The sequence below is a fragment of the Odocoileus virginianus genome, chromosome 5, assembly GCF_023699985.2.
Source record: "Odocoileus virginianus isolate 20LAN1187 ecotype Illinois chromosome 5, Ovbor_1.2, whole genome shotgun sequence".
NCBI classification, from domain to species: domain Eukaryota; kingdom Metazoa; phylum Chordata; class Mammalia; order Artiodactyla; family Cervidae; genus Odocoileus; species Odocoileus virginianus.
In genome coordinates this window covers 13,399,833-13,416,677 of record NC_069678.1, presented here as the reverse complement: position 1 = coordinate 13,416,677, position 16,845 = coordinate 13,399,833, and the positions used below count along the sequence as shown (strand labels likewise).

The 16,845-nt window shown below is 49.1% G+C and overlaps 1 protein-coding gene across 9 annotated transcripts in view; it reads left to right on the top strand.

Annotated features, from left to right (window-relative positions):
* The window catches only part of ARHGEF11 (Rho guanine nucleotide exchange factor 11), a 108,267-nt gene that overhangs the window by 77,506 nt on the left and 13,916 nt on the right, over nucleotides 1-16,845 (top strand). For 7 of the 9 annotated variants that reach the window (XM_070467529.1, XM_070467530.1, XM_070467528.1 and 4 more), the window contains 10 exons: nucleotides 2,726-2,800; nucleotides 2,985-3,086; nucleotides 4,142-4,240; nucleotides 5,411-5,453; nucleotides 6,540-6,636; nucleotides 6,775-6,897; nucleotides 9,595-9,618; nucleotides 10,628-10,772; nucleotides 11,082-11,181; nucleotides 15,153-15,279. In XM_070467529.1, the coding sequence (XP_070323630.1) occupies nucleotides 2,726-2,800; nucleotides 2,985-3,086; nucleotides 4,142-4,240; nucleotides 5,411-5,453; nucleotides 6,540-6,636; nucleotides 6,775-6,897; nucleotides 9,595-9,618; nucleotides 10,628-10,772; nucleotides 11,082-11,181; nucleotides 15,153-15,279 (935 nt within the window). Of the gene's footprint in view, nucleotides 1-2,725; nucleotides 2,801-2,984; nucleotides 3,087-4,141; nucleotides 4,241-5,410; nucleotides 5,454-6,539; nucleotides 6,637-6,774; nucleotides 6,898-9,594; nucleotides 9,619-10,627; nucleotides 10,773-11,081; nucleotides 11,182-11,957; nucleotides 11,988-15,152; nucleotides 15,280-16,845 lie in introns of all 9 variants that reach the window. The other 2 variants (XM_020910832.2, XM_020910835.2) reach the window with 2 other exon arrangements.

The window sequence follows — 16,845 nt, the reverse complement described above, 5'->3', positions numbered from 1 at the left end:
GAATTGGATGTCACTGTTCAGGCAGAAGCTTAATCATTCCCTGTTAAAGACACTGGCAAGAAAACTTGAGTTTTGTAAAGCCTCTTAAAATTCTATAAAGGTTCTTAAAATTCATCTGCTACCACCATAATTTTTTTTCCATATCCTCACACTAGCTGTATAATGTTACTTAATAGTTTCCTCTACGCTAACTTTTTAAAACTTCAGTTTATTTTTAAAGGAAATCTGCCATTACCTTATGTTAAAACAAACATCATACACCATTTGATGCTCTAGTTCTCCCTGGAGAATAGAGTTTAGTTACTTTCAGGTCTTGGAGGGGGGAAAAGCAGGGAAGTAGATTGCATATGTGTTAAAATGCTTAGTGCACCAGGTGCTGCGCTATTTCCTTTAAAAAAAAATTCTCATTTAATTGTCATCACCAGAAAAGGAGACAGGCATGAGAATCTCTATTCAGTAAGAAACTGAGACAGAGAAAGGCTGAGGGACCATCCAAAGACTCAGCCTGTGGTTGGCAGCATCGGACTAGAATTTGGTGTTCCTGAGCCCCAGTGCAGAACTGCCTCCTGTCCTGGACACTCTTTGAGACTTCTCCCACTTCTGCACACCCCACCCCCCCTTAGTAAGTACTACAGGGCCAAGGCAAGGAGGTCAGGCACACATCCTATTCTTAAAGGAAGTTTTACTTTAGGTGGCTGATAGGAGCAGGTGTGGAATAATTGGTCTCAGGGTCCTTTTCCTCCTTCTCTGAACTTGTTTCAACTTGGAAAACTATTTAAATTGTTATTTTTCAGTGATAAGAGCACATATAGTATAATTCCAGTTCCTTAATAACAATTTATGTTAGTAAGAACACAGGTGCAAACCTATACCATCCATGAAACTGCCAGCAGCTAGGGGGTAGAATCATAGGGAATTCAAACTTTGTTATATAATTCTGCAGTATTTGATTTTCTTAGGAAATGGCAATTTACTCCAGTAGTCTTGCCTGGAGAATCCCATGGACAGAGGAGCCTGGCAGGTTATAATCCATGGGGTCACAGAGTCAGACATGAATGAGCGACAGAGCACACACACACACACACACACAGCTACCCTCTACAATGGGTTCAGGATGAGCTACTCTGCCCCTGCTTTCCTTGGAAGAGGCTGACAGGCTCTTAGATCAAATCCCCAGCAGTTTTCACACAACCTGAGTACCGCTGCCATAGAAACCCCAGGTAGCACTAGTGGTAAAGAACCCACCTGCCAATGCAGGAGACACAGGCTCCATCCCTGGTTCAGGAAGATCCCCCGGAGGAGGGCATGGCAACCCTCTCCAGTATTCTTGCCTGGAGAATCCCTCGGACAGAGGAGCCTGGCGGGCTGTGGTCCATAGGGCCGCAAAGAGTCGGACATGACTGAAACAACTTAGCATGCATGCACACATGATAAACATTCTGCTTTTGCAATCAGAAAAACTCTAAGGTTTGTAAAGACTTAAAAAAAAAATAAATCCTTCCCCCAAACACGCAAAAAACTACTGCTTTCAGATTTCACTAGAGAGCCAAGTAGAGCCAGAAGTGGTCATCCAACACCCCCTGATCACCCCCTGGACCTCAGGGGAGTGAGTGTCGGGGAGAGGAGAATATTCAGGGTGTGTCTGAAGAATACAGGTCCAGCACATGAGGCCTCAGTCTGCACCTTCAAACATGCCATTATAATTGGGTGCTAGACTCTGATCTCTATGTGTATCCTGCGTCTCTTGTGTTCTATACTCAGTCATTCTGAGCGCAGAGTCTATAAATACCCAGGAGAACAAAAATGAGTGAGGAGTATTGGCGAGAAACTGTCAGGAGAAGTCCCTCAAGAAGGTGGAATAGGAAGGTATCTTAGACCTGAGGAAAAGGAGGCGTGAGAATTGCCTACCCTAGATGGGTTCCAGAGCACAGCCCTCGCTGGGGAATCACTGAATATGAGGGAGAGTAAACTGAGTGAAAAGTATAGTTGGGAGGAGAGTTTTGAGAGCTCAAGTCACCTTTAGGAGAAAGCCTAAAGTGAAGCATGTGAGAAGTGTGCACAGTATGAAATCTCTCATAGACCTAATTGGTGGTATAAGAGGGGAGGCTAGAAAACCCATGCTGAGAAGCTTGCATTTTAGACAGGATGTGGGGGTTTACCACAGATTATTGAACCGGCCGGGGAAATGATGGCAATGGTGTTGGAAAAGGATCAGCTCCATCCCCTTTCACTCAGGGAGGCGGAGGGACCACAGGGCTCTCCGGCAGAGGCGGCGGGCACCCGGTAACTGTGGAGGGGCGCGTGGAAGGCGCTGGGTTTGGAGGCTGTGTGTTTGGGGTGGGGGCGCGCTGTTGAGGAGAACACCAAAGCCCCCAGCCCGCCGGTCCAGCGGGAGCACTAGGTTCTTACTTTGCAGGCAGACACTCCCTCCTCAGATCTTTCACAAACAGGAAGTGAGCACTTTCTCTCACTTCCCATCTTCATACGTCATGTGACCAGGCTGCTCTGAGTCTGCCCTGCCCCACCCAGGAGCAGTTGCCTTCCTGCAAGTGAAAATCATTGATTCTGCCCTCTGAGATTTGGGGGGGTTGGTGAGGTGCCAGTGTGGAGCAGCCCCGTGTGGCTCTCCTTGTCAGCGCTGTGCTGGCCCTGAGCAGACTCCACCGCGGAGGCCAGATTCCTGTCCTCTGTCCTCTCGCGCCTGCAACTTGACTCTCTCCCCCAGGGTGCAGATCAGAGCCCAAAGCCTTTAATTATTGGCCCAGAGGAAGATTATGACCCGGGTTATTTCAACAACGAGGTAACAGTTTCCTGATTTTTCTCCTTTCATCATTCTCTGTCATACCCGCCGCTCTGGACTGGCACCAGCCGGGAGGGAGCGTCGGGGAGGGAGCACGCTTACCAGGTGGGGACCCCGGGAGCTGAGCCGGCGCAGGCGGTGCCCTCCCTCTGCCCCCAGCCCTGCCCGTGCTTCTGCCTTCCAGAGCGACGTCATATTCCAGGACTTCGAGAAACTTAAGTCACGGCCAGCCCACCTGGGGGTTTTTCTACGGTACATCTTCTCTCAGGCGGACCCCAGTCCCCTGGTAAGTTGCAGTGTCTGTCTCAGGTGAATGCCTGCTTGTGCTTGGCCTCTGGCCCTGTGCTCGAGATATGATCATCATCCGCGGACATGATCAGGCATCACGAAGACAGACAAAATAGAACAGAAGGTGCAACCTGGGTGAAGCGGATTCTTGCTGCTGGCTGTATCGATAGCACACGGGGGAGGAGGAAGAGCTAGACTAAGCAAGCTGTCATTCTGAATCTGCTTGGATGGTCTTTCTGGGTTTTTGGAATGAAGGTGGATACAGATGAATCGTGAGGGGTTTAAAGAGCAGCCCTTGTAAATACACAGTGTTGCCATAAGAAAGCTTGGCAGACAGGCAAGGTGATAAAATGTCCTCAGTCTGAAGGTGATGACAAAGAGGATCGATCATGAAAGGTGGAGATCAGGGTTCCCGGTGACAGTGCTTTGAGCCAGCAGCCTTCCCAGTTTCTGTCATCCTGCTCAGCTGCTCATGAAGGGAGAGGAAGGAGAGAGGCTGCTGTCGTGTTCTCCAGAATAAGCTTCTTGACCTTGGCATGCACTGCCGTCTTTCCTTTCCGGGGCTATCTCTGTTAGAAGCCAGAATCAACATCTGTCTGCTCAGCAGGTGTTCCGTGAACACCCATGTGTGTGTCCCGAGCGCTGGTATCTCAGGAGCATTCCTGAGTGAAGATGAGGTACAACACAAAGAGAAACACAGGCCCTTAAAAACAACAGATGAACAAGTACGAGACAGAATGTCACGTGTGGAGAGGAGTCAGAGTTGGGGAGTGATCGTGTTGGGGGGTCGTGTGCACACCAAGGGCTGGGGTTGATCAACCACAGGTTTCTGAAACACTCTCAGCCAGGGCTCCTCAACCTCATCACCACTGACCTTTTGGAGTGCTGGCATGTGCATTGCAGGATCTTAGCTGCATCACTGTACTCCACCCACTAGATGCCAGTATCAGATGTAACAGTCAAAAATGCCACCAGACATTACTAGGTGTCTCCTGGAGGGCAAAAAGACTCCGGGTTGAGAATCACCACTCTAACCCATTTTCTCTCTCCTAGCTTTTTTATTTGTGTGCAGAAGTTTATCAGCAAACAAACCCCAAGGATTCCCGAAGCTTGGGAAAAGACATCTGGAATATTTTCCTAGAGAAAAATGCGGTAAGGCAGTCATAAATTGGATTACAGTTTTACTATATTGTTTTGAATCCTCAGAGGCAGAGGGAAGACTAAGCAAAATATTCAGGCCAGATTTAGACAGGTTCTTAAAGAGGATTCCTGGGTTCTCCTAGCTTTGGTCTCTGAAGTTTGATCGCCTCTTGTACCTCTTTTGTTCCACATCTGGCAAGATAGAATGCACACACTGCCTCTCTCTGAAATGTTTAGAGGAGCCAAGAATTTGCACTGTGTCCTAATTGATCTCCTCTGGATCAGTGCCCCGGTTTCCTTCAACTCTCCTTGCCTTGCTCATCCCTGGATGAAGACATCAGATGATAGAAATCAGTGAGCCAAGAGGCGAGCCCAGATTTCTGAAGCTCAGCCTGACTTTCTCTTACTGCCCAAAGGCAGGGTTCAGAGGGAGGGGACCCCAGAGTTTCTGGGGCGGATGAGCACTCTGCCTCTGGACGGAGCTCCCAAGGATGTGTCGGGTTACCTGGTGGCAGTACCCTGGCCTGCAGATGGTAGTTCCCATCTTGGACTTTCTAATCTGATCAACTAAAGTAATTCCAAAATGACTTTGTTCATCTGGCAGTAAGCTACTAGGACTAATGAGATTGGGAAATAAACTGTTTTTCCTCAAGATTTTTGTTTTTGTCCCCTTCAGCAGGTCTTGAGTAAGGAGGTTAGAGCTGCCAGTCGTTCTCTGTCGGTTGTTAGGGAGCCGCCTGAGGACAGGGTTGTCAGGCACTGGTAGAGCAGAGCCAGGCAGCGTGCTCAAGGGAAGACTTGGTAACAGAGGCCAGCTCGCCTTTGGGAGTGAAAGAAACGGGGGGCTGTCAGATCGCCTCATAAAGAGTTCTCCGTCGCAGCTAAACTGGTCCCAGGTCACTTTTTTGGACCTTTCCATTCCACGCACCCTGATGTCCCTGAGATAAGAGTGGGAACTTTCAGGTGCTGCCCTCAGAGTATGGCCCTTGCCTTGCCACCTCGGAGTCCACTTCTCGAATCGCTAACCTGGAATTCAGTGGGCGGGAAGGGAGTGGAGGGCATGGTCGTGCAGGGAGGGTGGGGCGCAGGGGATGTTCTGGAGCCCCCCGCCCCTGCACGGCACCTCCCCGCTCCGCTCAGGTGTGTGTGGACCTCACCACTTCTGCCCCCTCCTTCTTTCAGCCTCTGAGAGTGAAGGTCCCAGAAATGTTACAGGCAGAAATTGGTAAGTTGGCTCCTTGGTCAGTTCGTGTCCTTTTGGGTCCGTCTTGTGCCCCCTCAGGATGGGGGGCGGGGAAAGGAGGGGACACACACAGTCCCTGCCTTGGGCAGCTGTTCTCAGATAGGGGGAAATAGGGACAGTTCCTCCTCGCAGTAGTCCATGGACAAGCGCAAATAGAGGACACACCCTGCCTGGGAACTTGTCACGGGGAGTCACGGCTTGATCAGGAGACCAAGGTCTTTTCTCCCAGTCTTCCACGTGACCTATCTGGGCCTCAGTTGGCTCAACTGTTCCAAGAGGAAATTGGATTACTAGACGTGGTCACTCATCAGGATCCCTTGGGGAATTCTTTCTTAAAAACACAGAAACCAGGGCCTCACTCCACCCCACCTGCAGAGTCAGTCTGTGGGTGTTTTTGTTCTTTTGTTTTGCTGTGTTTGAGTTCCTTAAGTAACACAGTGAGGAGCCAGTGCACAGGGTGGGTGCTTTGCTCCCTCCTCACTCAAGTCTGAGTAGAAGAGCTGAGGGAGGCAGTGTGGTGAGGATGTCAGTCTGAGAGGCGAATCCAGGAGCTTTCTAGAGGGCAGGAGTTGGAAGCTGCCCTTGAAAAGAGGCACTTTTCAGGCCCGGATGGCAGGAAGCTTGTGGGCACAGGCAGAGGGCAGATGTAGGGACAGGAAAGGCACTGTCCAGTCTCTGGTGGGGACTTGGGGCATCCTTACCTTTTTCATCTTTGCGAGCTGGGCCTGGGGCCATGGGGGAAGACTGAGCCTCTCAGAGGTTTGCGCTGGATGTCAGAGCACAGCGTCTGGATACATCCAGAGAGGAGCTTTAATGTTTCCCCACTTAATGAGTGTGGAACACCCAGAAAATGCTTTTGTCCTTGAGGCTTGGACATCAGGATTCCAGTCCTGAGTTGAGGAGAGACCTGGTAGGTCCAGGCCTCACTTGTCGTAGTTAACAGGGGGACAGACACCAGCTTGCCCTCAGGACCACAGGGAGCTAAGAGACTTGGAGGTCCTGAGCCGATGTAACCTCCTCCTCCCCAATGCCCACTCCCCTTGCCGTCTTCCCTCTGCCCCATCACAGACCTGCGCCTGCGAAGCAGTGAGGATGTGCGCGCGGCTCTCTGTGAGGCTCAGGAGGCAGCCATGCCGGAGATCCAGGAGCAGATCCACGACTACAGGTGTCCGGCGCCCACCCTCCTGCTCCCTCCCTGCCCCCTCGCCTCTTTTCTTTCCCCTGATGTGTGTGTGCACCTCACTCCCTGTCCAGTGTTGGGCATTGGTATACATTTGTTTCTCTCTCTGTATGTCTGGCTCAGAACAAAGCGCACCCTGGGGCTGGGCAGCCTATACGGTGAAAATGACCTGCTGGAACTGGATGGGGACCCTCTCCGTGAGCGCCAAGTGGCCGAGAAGCAGCTGGCTGCCCTAGGAGACATCCTGTGAGTCTCGGCACACTCCCACCCCCAAACATGCTGCACAGATTGATGTGGTTCATGGGTCTGTTTCCCAGCCTCTCCCCCTCTTCCACTTCTTGCCTGACCCGTCTTCCCCTGGAAGATGGGGAGAGTCCCAAACTCCTGCTTCATGTCCCAGGCTGGCGCTCCTGACAGTAATCCAGTGGTCATGACAAACCACAGGCTCCAGGAACGCAGGGAGCTTTCTGCTCCCTTCAGAGCCTCTCCCTGACAGTTCTCCCTTCTTGTTCAACGGTCATATCTGGTGCTGTGAGAGCTAAGCTGTGATTCTCCAGGGGATGAAGTTCCTTCAGGAGGCAGATGGCTCATGGGAAATTGAACCATTCTTAACTGAGTACACCAGAGTACTGAGCTAACTGAACTTAGGCACTTCTGGAACACCTGCTGTGGTTGTCTCTTTCCAGTCCTGTTTTCTGAACATGTCCCAGGCTCCTGGAATGACTTTGTGAGGACTCTCCCAGGCGTAGACATAGATTTTCACCCCGCTACTGCTCCTCCAGTCAGTAGCTGTGTGGCTTGTTTTGTTTTGGTCACACCACGGGCATGCAGGGTCTTCATTCCTGGATCAAATATCTCACCTGTGACCCCTGCAATGGAAGTGCTGAATCTTAACAACTGGACCGTCAGGGAATTCTGAGTAGTTCTATGGCCTTGATCAAGCCATTTCATCTACCTTGAAAGTGAAAGTTCTGGTCATTCAGTTGAGTCCTACTCTTTGAGACTCCATGGACTGTAGCCCGCCAGGCTCCGCTGTCCATGGGGATTCTCCAGGCAAGAATACCAGAGTGGGTAGCCATGCCCTTCTCCAGGGCATCTTCCCAAATCCAGGGATCAAACCTCAGTCTCCTGCACTGCAGACAAATTACTTACCATCTGAGACACCAGGTCTCATCTAAAATGACAAAAGTTGGGCTAGAAGATCTCTGCTGATATTTCAGCAAATATTCATGGAGTCCCCACTGGTGCTAAGCACTGTTCTAGACTCCTGGGATACATTAGTAAACAAACAGCAGTGCTTCTGGAGCTATGCTATTGTGGGAAGATAATGCAGTGTCTAATAAATAAGTAAACTGTACCTAGTGCAGGCTGAGGGAGGTCAGGAGCACCTAAGCCAGTGGGTTACGATTTCAAATAAAGCCTTATCCAGGAAGTTACATTTAGGCGACTGAAGAAAATGGGGACATCATCCTTGGAAACGTCTTGGGGGACAAGCATCCCAGGCAGAGGAAACAGCCAGGGCATGTTTGGGGAACAGTAGGAGGTGAGTGTGACCAGAGCAGATTGAGAAACTCAGTGCTGACGTCAGAGGAAACTGGAGGTACAGCCTCACAGAGCCTGGGAACTGTTGTATCTCCTCTGGTTTTTCTGTCAGTGAACAAGGAGCCACTGGAGTTGAGACTTGAGTGTGGGTGGAGGGTGGTGGGAGAGCATGGTGGGGTTCCAAACAGGGAAGTCAGTTACCGTAGCTCACACAGTAGGGCTCAGGCCAGAGCCTTGGTGATGGAGGCTGTAGAAAGAGGTCAGCTCCAAGTATGTTTTGACAGTAGAACCAACAGGAGAAATTTCCTAAAAAATGATGCATAGGATGTGAGAGAAAGAAAAACCAGGGACGACTCCATAGTTCTTAACCTAAACGACTAAAAGGACAAACTTGTCATCAGTCGAGTTAGGGAGAGCTGTATGGGGGACAGTTTAGTGGTAGAAAGTTGGGGGCTCAGTTTCGCAAGTGTCAGAAATCTCATGTCTTTTTAGGCATCAGACTGGAGATTTGAACAGGCAGCTGAGTGTATGAACCTGGCATTTGACAAGAGGTCCGGGTTGGAGATGAGACTAAATGAAGTCCCACGGGGCGGGCACAGTCTGAAAACTACCCTCTGATCCTCAGCCTGAGTCTTTCTGGGCCTTAGTTTCCCTAGCAACAGCCAGATGATGGTTGTCACCCCATTGACACAGGGGTGGAGGCAAAACGTAGCCCAGCCTGTTCTGAGATTGTCGGCACCACAGAATTGTATGAAATTATTACTGACAGCACAGGTACCCTATTTATAGTGGCTTCTATTTAAAAGAATGAAGCCTTTGCCTCATTAAATGAATATATAATACTGACTCATGGGTTATTTTGAGTGTAAATATTATACATGGAAATAGCTTAGAATAGTGCCTGGCCTATAGTGAGCATGCAGATACTAGTTGCTGTTGTCATTTATCTCTTTTAAATGGGTTCCCCGTGAATCAAGTTTCAAGGTATTATCTCTGCTCCCTCACCTTCTTTCCTCTTGCCTCAGTGCCAGCCCAACCCTTCTCATTTAGTTCTGGTGGACACAGAGAGGAGCCTCTTCCTCCATAATAGCTGCAGAGGCTGAGACAGACACCAGGCAACAGGCTGTGTTTGCCACAGTCCCCCTTCCTTTTAGCCAGAAGGATGCCATCATCGGCACTCTGCTAACTGAGTCCCTCAGAGGAGTGAGAACCCCCGCCTCCTGAGCCCTAGGCTGGCTCCAGAGCTGAGAACAGGGGTCTGAGTCTGACCTTTCATCACCCTGCTCCCCTCCCAGACACCCTCCCTTCCTCTAGGAAAGGACTTACCCTCCTCCCGTCTTGCACAGGCGGATGAGCCTCTGCCTTTGCGGTCTGAGTCATTTGTTCTCTCTTTTGTTCCAGATCCAAATACGAGGAAGACAGGAGGTGAGTGAGTCTGTATGGTTTCAAGGTGGAAGGAGTGGGGCTGAGCTACTGGGCGGTGCATCTCTGCCAAGCACAGGGGACTCCCTAGCATCAGAGCTTAGTTCCCACGTGTCTGTGTAACATAACACAGGGGGGTCACAAGGTCCAGGCCTGACTGCCGGGAACGTGGGACTGCTCCTCAGTGTGAGGACACCAGGCTGCCATCATTCCCATTCCTGGCCTCCTCTTTTCCACCCACATCAGCCCTGGCTCTGCTTCCCTACTTCTTTCTCATAAACCGCCGAGAGAGGGAGCGGTGACAGGATCAGCCTGAGTTAGCAGTACCTACAGACAGGAGCTGGGATGCAACACACTTACTCTGCGGACACTTTTTTTCCCTTGCAGCCTTTGTTTCTCAGCAGCCAATGTTAGAATGAGTATGCATTCCTTGAGCATACACACACTTCATAAGGGAGAGAAGATGGGGGTAGCAGTCTGTTTCAGAGAGGAGGAAAGCCAGGGCTGAAGCATTTGCTTCATTGAATCCACAAAGTGGATAATCTCTGCAGTGCTTTGAGAGACAAGTACATTTTTAAACACAGAACTCTGGACAGTTTCATTTCTGGCAGTTGGAAGCAACTTGACAGATCCTTTCTATCCTTTCCTCCTTGTACTTGGGGTGGGTGGTGGCAGAGGCGGTTCACCGGACGTGCCGGGGCCAGGTGGCTTTTCTTCCCATGCCTCTGCCATCCCAGCCCCGAGTATGTGCCTGAGGACCTCAGCTGTGGGCTTCCACCGTCCTCCAGGCATGCCTGTGGCTTATTTGCTTTTGTTTTGATGAACTGTGTGTCCTTCCACTTGCCCACTCTCCCTTGGTCAGGAAGAGTTCTGCATAGGAAAGGAATTCTGACTTCTTCTGGGAGTCCTGCAAGTCAAAACACCACCACCACCCCACCCTCACACACACCCTGCCTGCAGAGTCCCAGCCCTTCCAGCTGCTTCCGATTCACCGCCTGTTCCTCTCTTACAGTGGCCCCATGGGCTTCGCCCTCAATACCTACATGAGCCATGCGGGCATCCGTCTTCGAGAAACACGACCCCTCAACACGGCTGAAAAGGCCCAGTCTGCTCCTGACAAAGACAAGTGGCTACCCTTCTTCCCAAAAACCAAGAAGGTGACAGAGCTCCCCCAGACAGGAGCATCTCTTGGCGAGATCCCTGCACTGAGGCAGCCGGGAGAGCCCTCTCCGGTTGCCTGGCTCGTCCTGCTGCCTTTGGACACAGAGTCATTGAGAATCACCAGACTAGATCTCTCTCTCCCTCCCTCCAGTCCCTGGCCAGAAGCAAATGTGCTAGTTAGGGTACAAGCATGAGTCCTCCACCAGCTGCTTGTTTAGAGCCAATCTTAAGGGAAGTGGCCAGGTGATCAGTGACCCAGTCTGGCTCCCAAGGCCTTCTACAAACCCTAGTGTTTCTTGTCTCAGCAGAGCAGCAATTCCAAGAAAGACAAGGATGCCTTGGAGGACAAGAAGCGAAACCCCATTCTCAAGTACATCGGGAAGCCCAAAACCTCTTCCCAGAGCAGTGAGTATTTGGGGAGCAAAGCCTTGGGCAGGGGCCTCTGGCCCTTCAAGGCCAGTACGTTGGCAGGGGGCCTTCCTGTGCTTCTGGGAGCCAGAGGCCCGAACTCCAAGGTCAGCTTCCTCTCAGCACTCCTGCCTCCTTGCCGTGCCCAGCACGGGCTCCTGAGGTGGAGGCAACTGCTTCAGAGCCACGGAGGTCGTGCCAGTGCCTGGGTCTAGGAGCTCAGAGATACCGAGTAGCCATACAGAGGAGTATCCACCCCCCCACCCCCCCTGCACCCCCGCCTTGGAAAGGCTGCCCCGTTGTCAGGGCCTCCTTCATCTTCACCCATGGACTTGTCTGTCCTCCTGAGGGCCTGTGTGTGGGGAGCAATTATAGGCCCTTGATGGAGGGTTTCAATGACTGTTAAGCTGAACTGAGTGAAAAGAGGGCAGGTTTGGGACCCAGAGGCTCCCCTCATGCCATCAGAAACCCAGACCTCCATGGGTTTCCCAGCTGTGTGTCGTTTTGTCTGGACGTTGCTGCTGGCGCTCCCAGTTATTATCTTAAGATCCCCATGTTAGTCTTGGAAATCTGGGAAGGACCGTGGTGCAGGCCTCCTGCCTTTCCTGAAATCGCTGCCTGAGGGAGGCGGGGAGGAGGGGACTCTCCTGGATCAGTCCTGATTTTTGCCACTACCTTTCATTTTCCCAGCTTGATGTAATTTTTATTTTGACTCTTGAAACATTAATTTGATTTTTCATGGTTTGCTTTTGTTTTTGTTTGTTTTCTTTTAGCATTTTATATTCCCTTGTCCCCTGTGGAAGGTAAAAGGACCATTTTATTTAGGTTTTTCCTTTCATTAGCATTAAGTTTACATTTTCCAAGTCCTATCTGCCCTCTCCCTCTGCTTCATCTCCCATTCTACCCATCCTTCCTCCCTTTCCTCCCTCCATTGCTCTCATGTGCCCCTCCACGCTGCTGAAGCTCCCCTGGGCACCGGAGTCTACTGCCTGATGCAGGGTGGGAGGGGCCGGGCTGCTGCCCCCCAGGCACAGCTCCTCCTCAGGGTGCTGGCAGAAGCCAGCTTCTAGGGCCTCCGAGATGTTCCACGACCTAAGGCCTTTCTCTCGTTCTGTCACCTCTGTGTGGATGCAGCTGCAAAAGTCCAGGACTCTGTAAGTGAAAGAAACTCTCACACACTGAAAAGTCCTGCACAAGCTCCTCAGGTTTTTGTTTTCAATTGATGTAATAAAATCCTCATTTTTTTTAATGTTACGTGGGGTTTTTTGTTTGTTTGTTTTTTAGCTAATAATGGGTCTTCAGCAGGTTTGCCTTGAGGTATTTTAATTTGTCATCTCCTTTGCTTAAGCCCTTTTGTGCAACACTTGCATCTCTTCTGACTCTTAAACCCTTGCCAGTGTCACTGCAGCATTTAAAAAGAATGACCTACTGGGAAGAGCCAAAGGGATCGGGTCGAGAGGGAGGTGGGAGGGGGGATCGGGATGGGGAATACATGTAAATCCATGGCTGATTCATGTCAATGTATGACAAAAACCACTACAATATTGTAAAGTAATTAGCCTCCAACTAATAAAAATAAATGAAAAAAAATAAATAAAAGATCTGACCAGGAAAAAAAAAAAAAAACAAAAAGAATGACCTTAATGTATGTATATTGGAGGACCTAATATCTTCTAAAATCTGTGTATTTTTAAAAATAAATACATTTATAATTGGCATTAACCCAAAGAAACTTAGAACCTGGAACTGTACAGGTTCCTTTCCCATCTGTGAAGTCCATATGCTTATAATTAGTTAAGTGATTAATATTTTCTAGGTTCTATAGTAAATCAAAGGGGGAGAGAGCAGTGAGATGCAATCAGAAGTTTTAAATTGCTATAATTCACTTTATATAAATAAATGACAATTTAAAATAATGATTTTCAAAGTTATTTTTAAGGTTAAATCCCTAGCCTTGTTACGCTATTTTAAACAATAAAAGTAAAGAATTATTGGGACGGGGGAGGGGGGAGTCTGTAAAACAATGGAAAAAATGAAAGAATGGCCTTGAAACCCAGACTTTTATTTCTTAGCATGTACTTCCTCCCATCTACCCTCCTTGAGGTGGGCATGAGGTCAGTAGCATGCCTAAGACCTGCCCCAGCTGCTTGCTTTGAGTCAGCCTGAGAGGGGCCAGGAACACCCAGGGCAGAGTTGCTGATCCCAAGAGCAGGATAAGGATGCTGGGTATTCACCATCTCTTTGAGTCAGATCTTTCTATTGTCATCTCATGATTTGATTTGATGTTCTCAAGTTCCCAGGACATCAGACAAATCTGTATGCACATCTAAAACCAAATACCCACCAAAGCCAGAAGACCTCATTTATTGAGAACCTTGCCATTTATGATCACCAGCTATTAGCTTGGTTTATTAGTTAACATATCTGATTGTTAGTGACATATAATTCACTTTTACTTTGTTTCATTGTTATTCAGAGAATGGAGGAAGGAGAGCAAAGGCTGCTGGTAAAAACTTTGCTCTTTTCAAAAATGCATTCCTTTCTATGTGTTTTTTCCCCTGTTACTCTGGGTTATTCAGTTATACCAAATCTCAGGGCCACACCTGTTCCTTGTCTGGGGTGTAAGCTAGGGTGTAACTATATCCCAAGAACTGGGCCTTTTCCAAGTGGCCCAGGGGAGGGGGAACAATGGGCTCTGCCCAGAGTTGCTGTGTTCTAGGACATTCCCAGGCTTCTGCATCATCCTCCAGCCAGGGATGCTCCGGGCTGTGGCTGCACAGCTGCCCCTGGCTCCTGCAGTTGCCCCAGGGCCCAGATGCACATTCAGTCTGGGACAGGCAGCTCTGACTCTAATCTCCAAAATGAGAGTGATGGTAACAGCCTCGGCTCCTACCACATATACACAGCCACCTATTTTGCAGTTTTAGAAAAGCATTACCTATATAAAGGATGTGGAATGGTGAGCTTTGAAGAGCCCAGTTAAATGTTTTTCTGTTTCTTCTGGCTTGGAAATTTTCTTATAAATCTCAGGTTTAGATCCACAGGGAGATTTATAAATTTGTCTCTGTTGATGGCAGAGTCTCTGGTTAGTACAGATAGGATCAGGGTCTGGCACCCAGGGATATTTGTCTTGCCTTCTGCATCCCACTTATCCTTCCTGTTGGTCCAGGCAAAGTAGCATCTTTAGCCCATCTTTTGTTCTGACAGCCTGGACCTGGAGCTTAGCTAATCCTCTTTGAAGATGGGAACCACTGAGCCCCCAGCCTGAGCTTGCTTCTCCCAAGTCTCCATGTGGTATCGCCTATGCCTTTTTACTTTTACCTGCCCTCTCTACTTGGGACAGAGACAGCTCTCTTTTGTCTTAGCTTTGAATGCCAGAGAGTGACATCTGTCCTTCTAAGACCCACTCCCCACCCACCATTGGTAATGAGGTGTCTGATTCTTTAATGATGGAGAGGAAGAGGCAGGGGTGGAGGCAGAACAGGAAGGCAAGTCAAGGAAAAACAGAATAGTGAACTCTAAAAGTAGTATAAATTTGAAAAGTGCTTGGTATAATTTGGCAACCTGGTCAAATTACAGGTAGATATGTTTTTGGTCTTCCTGGCTATTTTTTAAGCTTGTATATGGCTCTTGGGAGAAACCTAGAAGCCTAGGAATGATCCTTAAGCATGAGAGTCATTGTAATAAAGAATGTGCGAACCAAAAGAAATATCCAGCGCAAATGTATTTCCAAAGCCACTCATTTTGCACCTGAAGAAACAGTAGCCCCAGAAAGGTTGGGGGACTGTGCGTGCTACACCCCACAATGGAAGAGCCAGAGCTCGAACCATGTCTCCTGGCCCTCAGCCCCATGCTGTTCTCACCCATGCTTATTCATCACTGTCTTCTGGGCTCAAGGGGAGCAAGGGCCCTGAGGAGTCGGCCCTGAACCGAAAGCAGAGTATCTTTCATTATCTTTCTGCTTCCAGTCAAACCCGGCAACGTGAGGAACATCATTCAGCACTTTGAGAACAACCAGCAGTACGATGCCCCGGAACCCGGGACGCAGCGCCTCTCAACAGGAAGCTTTCCCGAGGACCTGCTGGAGAGCAACAGGTAACAGTGGCTGGATGGGGCCTGCTGGCTGCCCAGAGAGGGGAGTGCTGGCAGGGTCGGAGCAGGGCTCGGTGCCAGCTACTTTACCCCCCACTATGTTGTAAGGCTCCTGCTGTAGTGCTCTCTCCCTCTCCCCCAACCTTCCTGCCTGGGTGTTTTCAGAAGACGTACTGTGTGCTGGTGGTCAGGCCAGCAGGCGAGGGAGCAGGGCCCCTGACCTTCCAGCAGGAATCATGTGCCTTTAAAATTCCTTTGGATTCACTCCCTGGCCACTCAGCAGCCTCCACACTAAGAATGAGCTAGATTGTGTTATAAAGCAACTAGTCAGGAAACCCTAAATGACACAGCTAGAGAAGAGTCCAGGTTGGGGGTAGGGGGTAGAAGGGGCTGGTGAAGGGAAATCTTGGAAAATAAGGAAGTTGGGTTAAGACAGTCTTTGGTGCCCATGAAGAAGAGAGCTAAAGATGAGGTTCTGTTGGGTGCTATAAAGGCAGATAGCATAATGGGCATCAGATGTCCACCTCACCAAAGAGATACAAAGTCCATTGATTCAAAATGAACTGTTCTTCTAGAAGAACAAGGGGAGCAGAGGCTGTGGTACTGCGCACGTTCTCCATCTTTGGCCGGGTTCTAAGCAGAACCCTTCTCTGGCATTGACACGTACTCTTGCACTTGCTCTTGACTATGACGTGACAACCATCAAGTTAGGGCTCACATTCTACAGCCAGCACTTAAAGTAAAAACTACCTGTAGTCGGAAACATCCTTGAACCTTCTTTAAGTCATACTTGAGATATAATAAATGTGGTCTGTGTGTACAAAACTAGTTCTTGTGTACACTGCTGAGCTGGACTATACACAGGCCCAAAGGCATGAGTCAGCCTGCACAATCAAACCATTCATTTTACCCCTGAAGTAACTAGTTATCAAAATTCCTGCTTGTGTGCAGGGCTACTCTGCTCTGTTTATACTAAACCTTTATAAGCTTAATATATGTTAAAAGGTTTTGCCATAGTGAGAGTTAACAAAGATTTAGGCAAAATAAAGGTTAGATTTGTGCGGGGGTCAGAGGCTGAGATCTGGAGAAAGAATCGGCAACCCCCTCCAGTATTCCTCCCTGGGGAAGTTGCCTGGACAGAGGGCCCTGGCGAGCTACAGTCCATGGGGTTGCAAAAAGTCGGACAGAACTTAGCAACTAAACAACAAAACAACAACAGAGGTTGAGTTCTAATATTATTGAGTAAATTAATACAAACTATATGATTGCTGAGGTAGGTGTGATCTTATAGATGTATCAAATATACAATTATAAGATATATTGTCAGCACTTTGAGGAAATATTTGAGACCATTTGTAAACGTATTCTTAAAGTTGTTCGGTAAATTTGCCCTGAGACATTCGTGAGGATCCTAAATCCACTGTTAGCAGAAGCGTTTGGATTTGATGATTATAAATTCACTGACAGTCTTGGAAGAAATGACATTGGCAGCATAGTGTGTTAGAGGTTTTTATAGAAACTAAACAGGTACAAGAAGCCCCCAATTCTAGACAGCAGTAACCTAGGAAC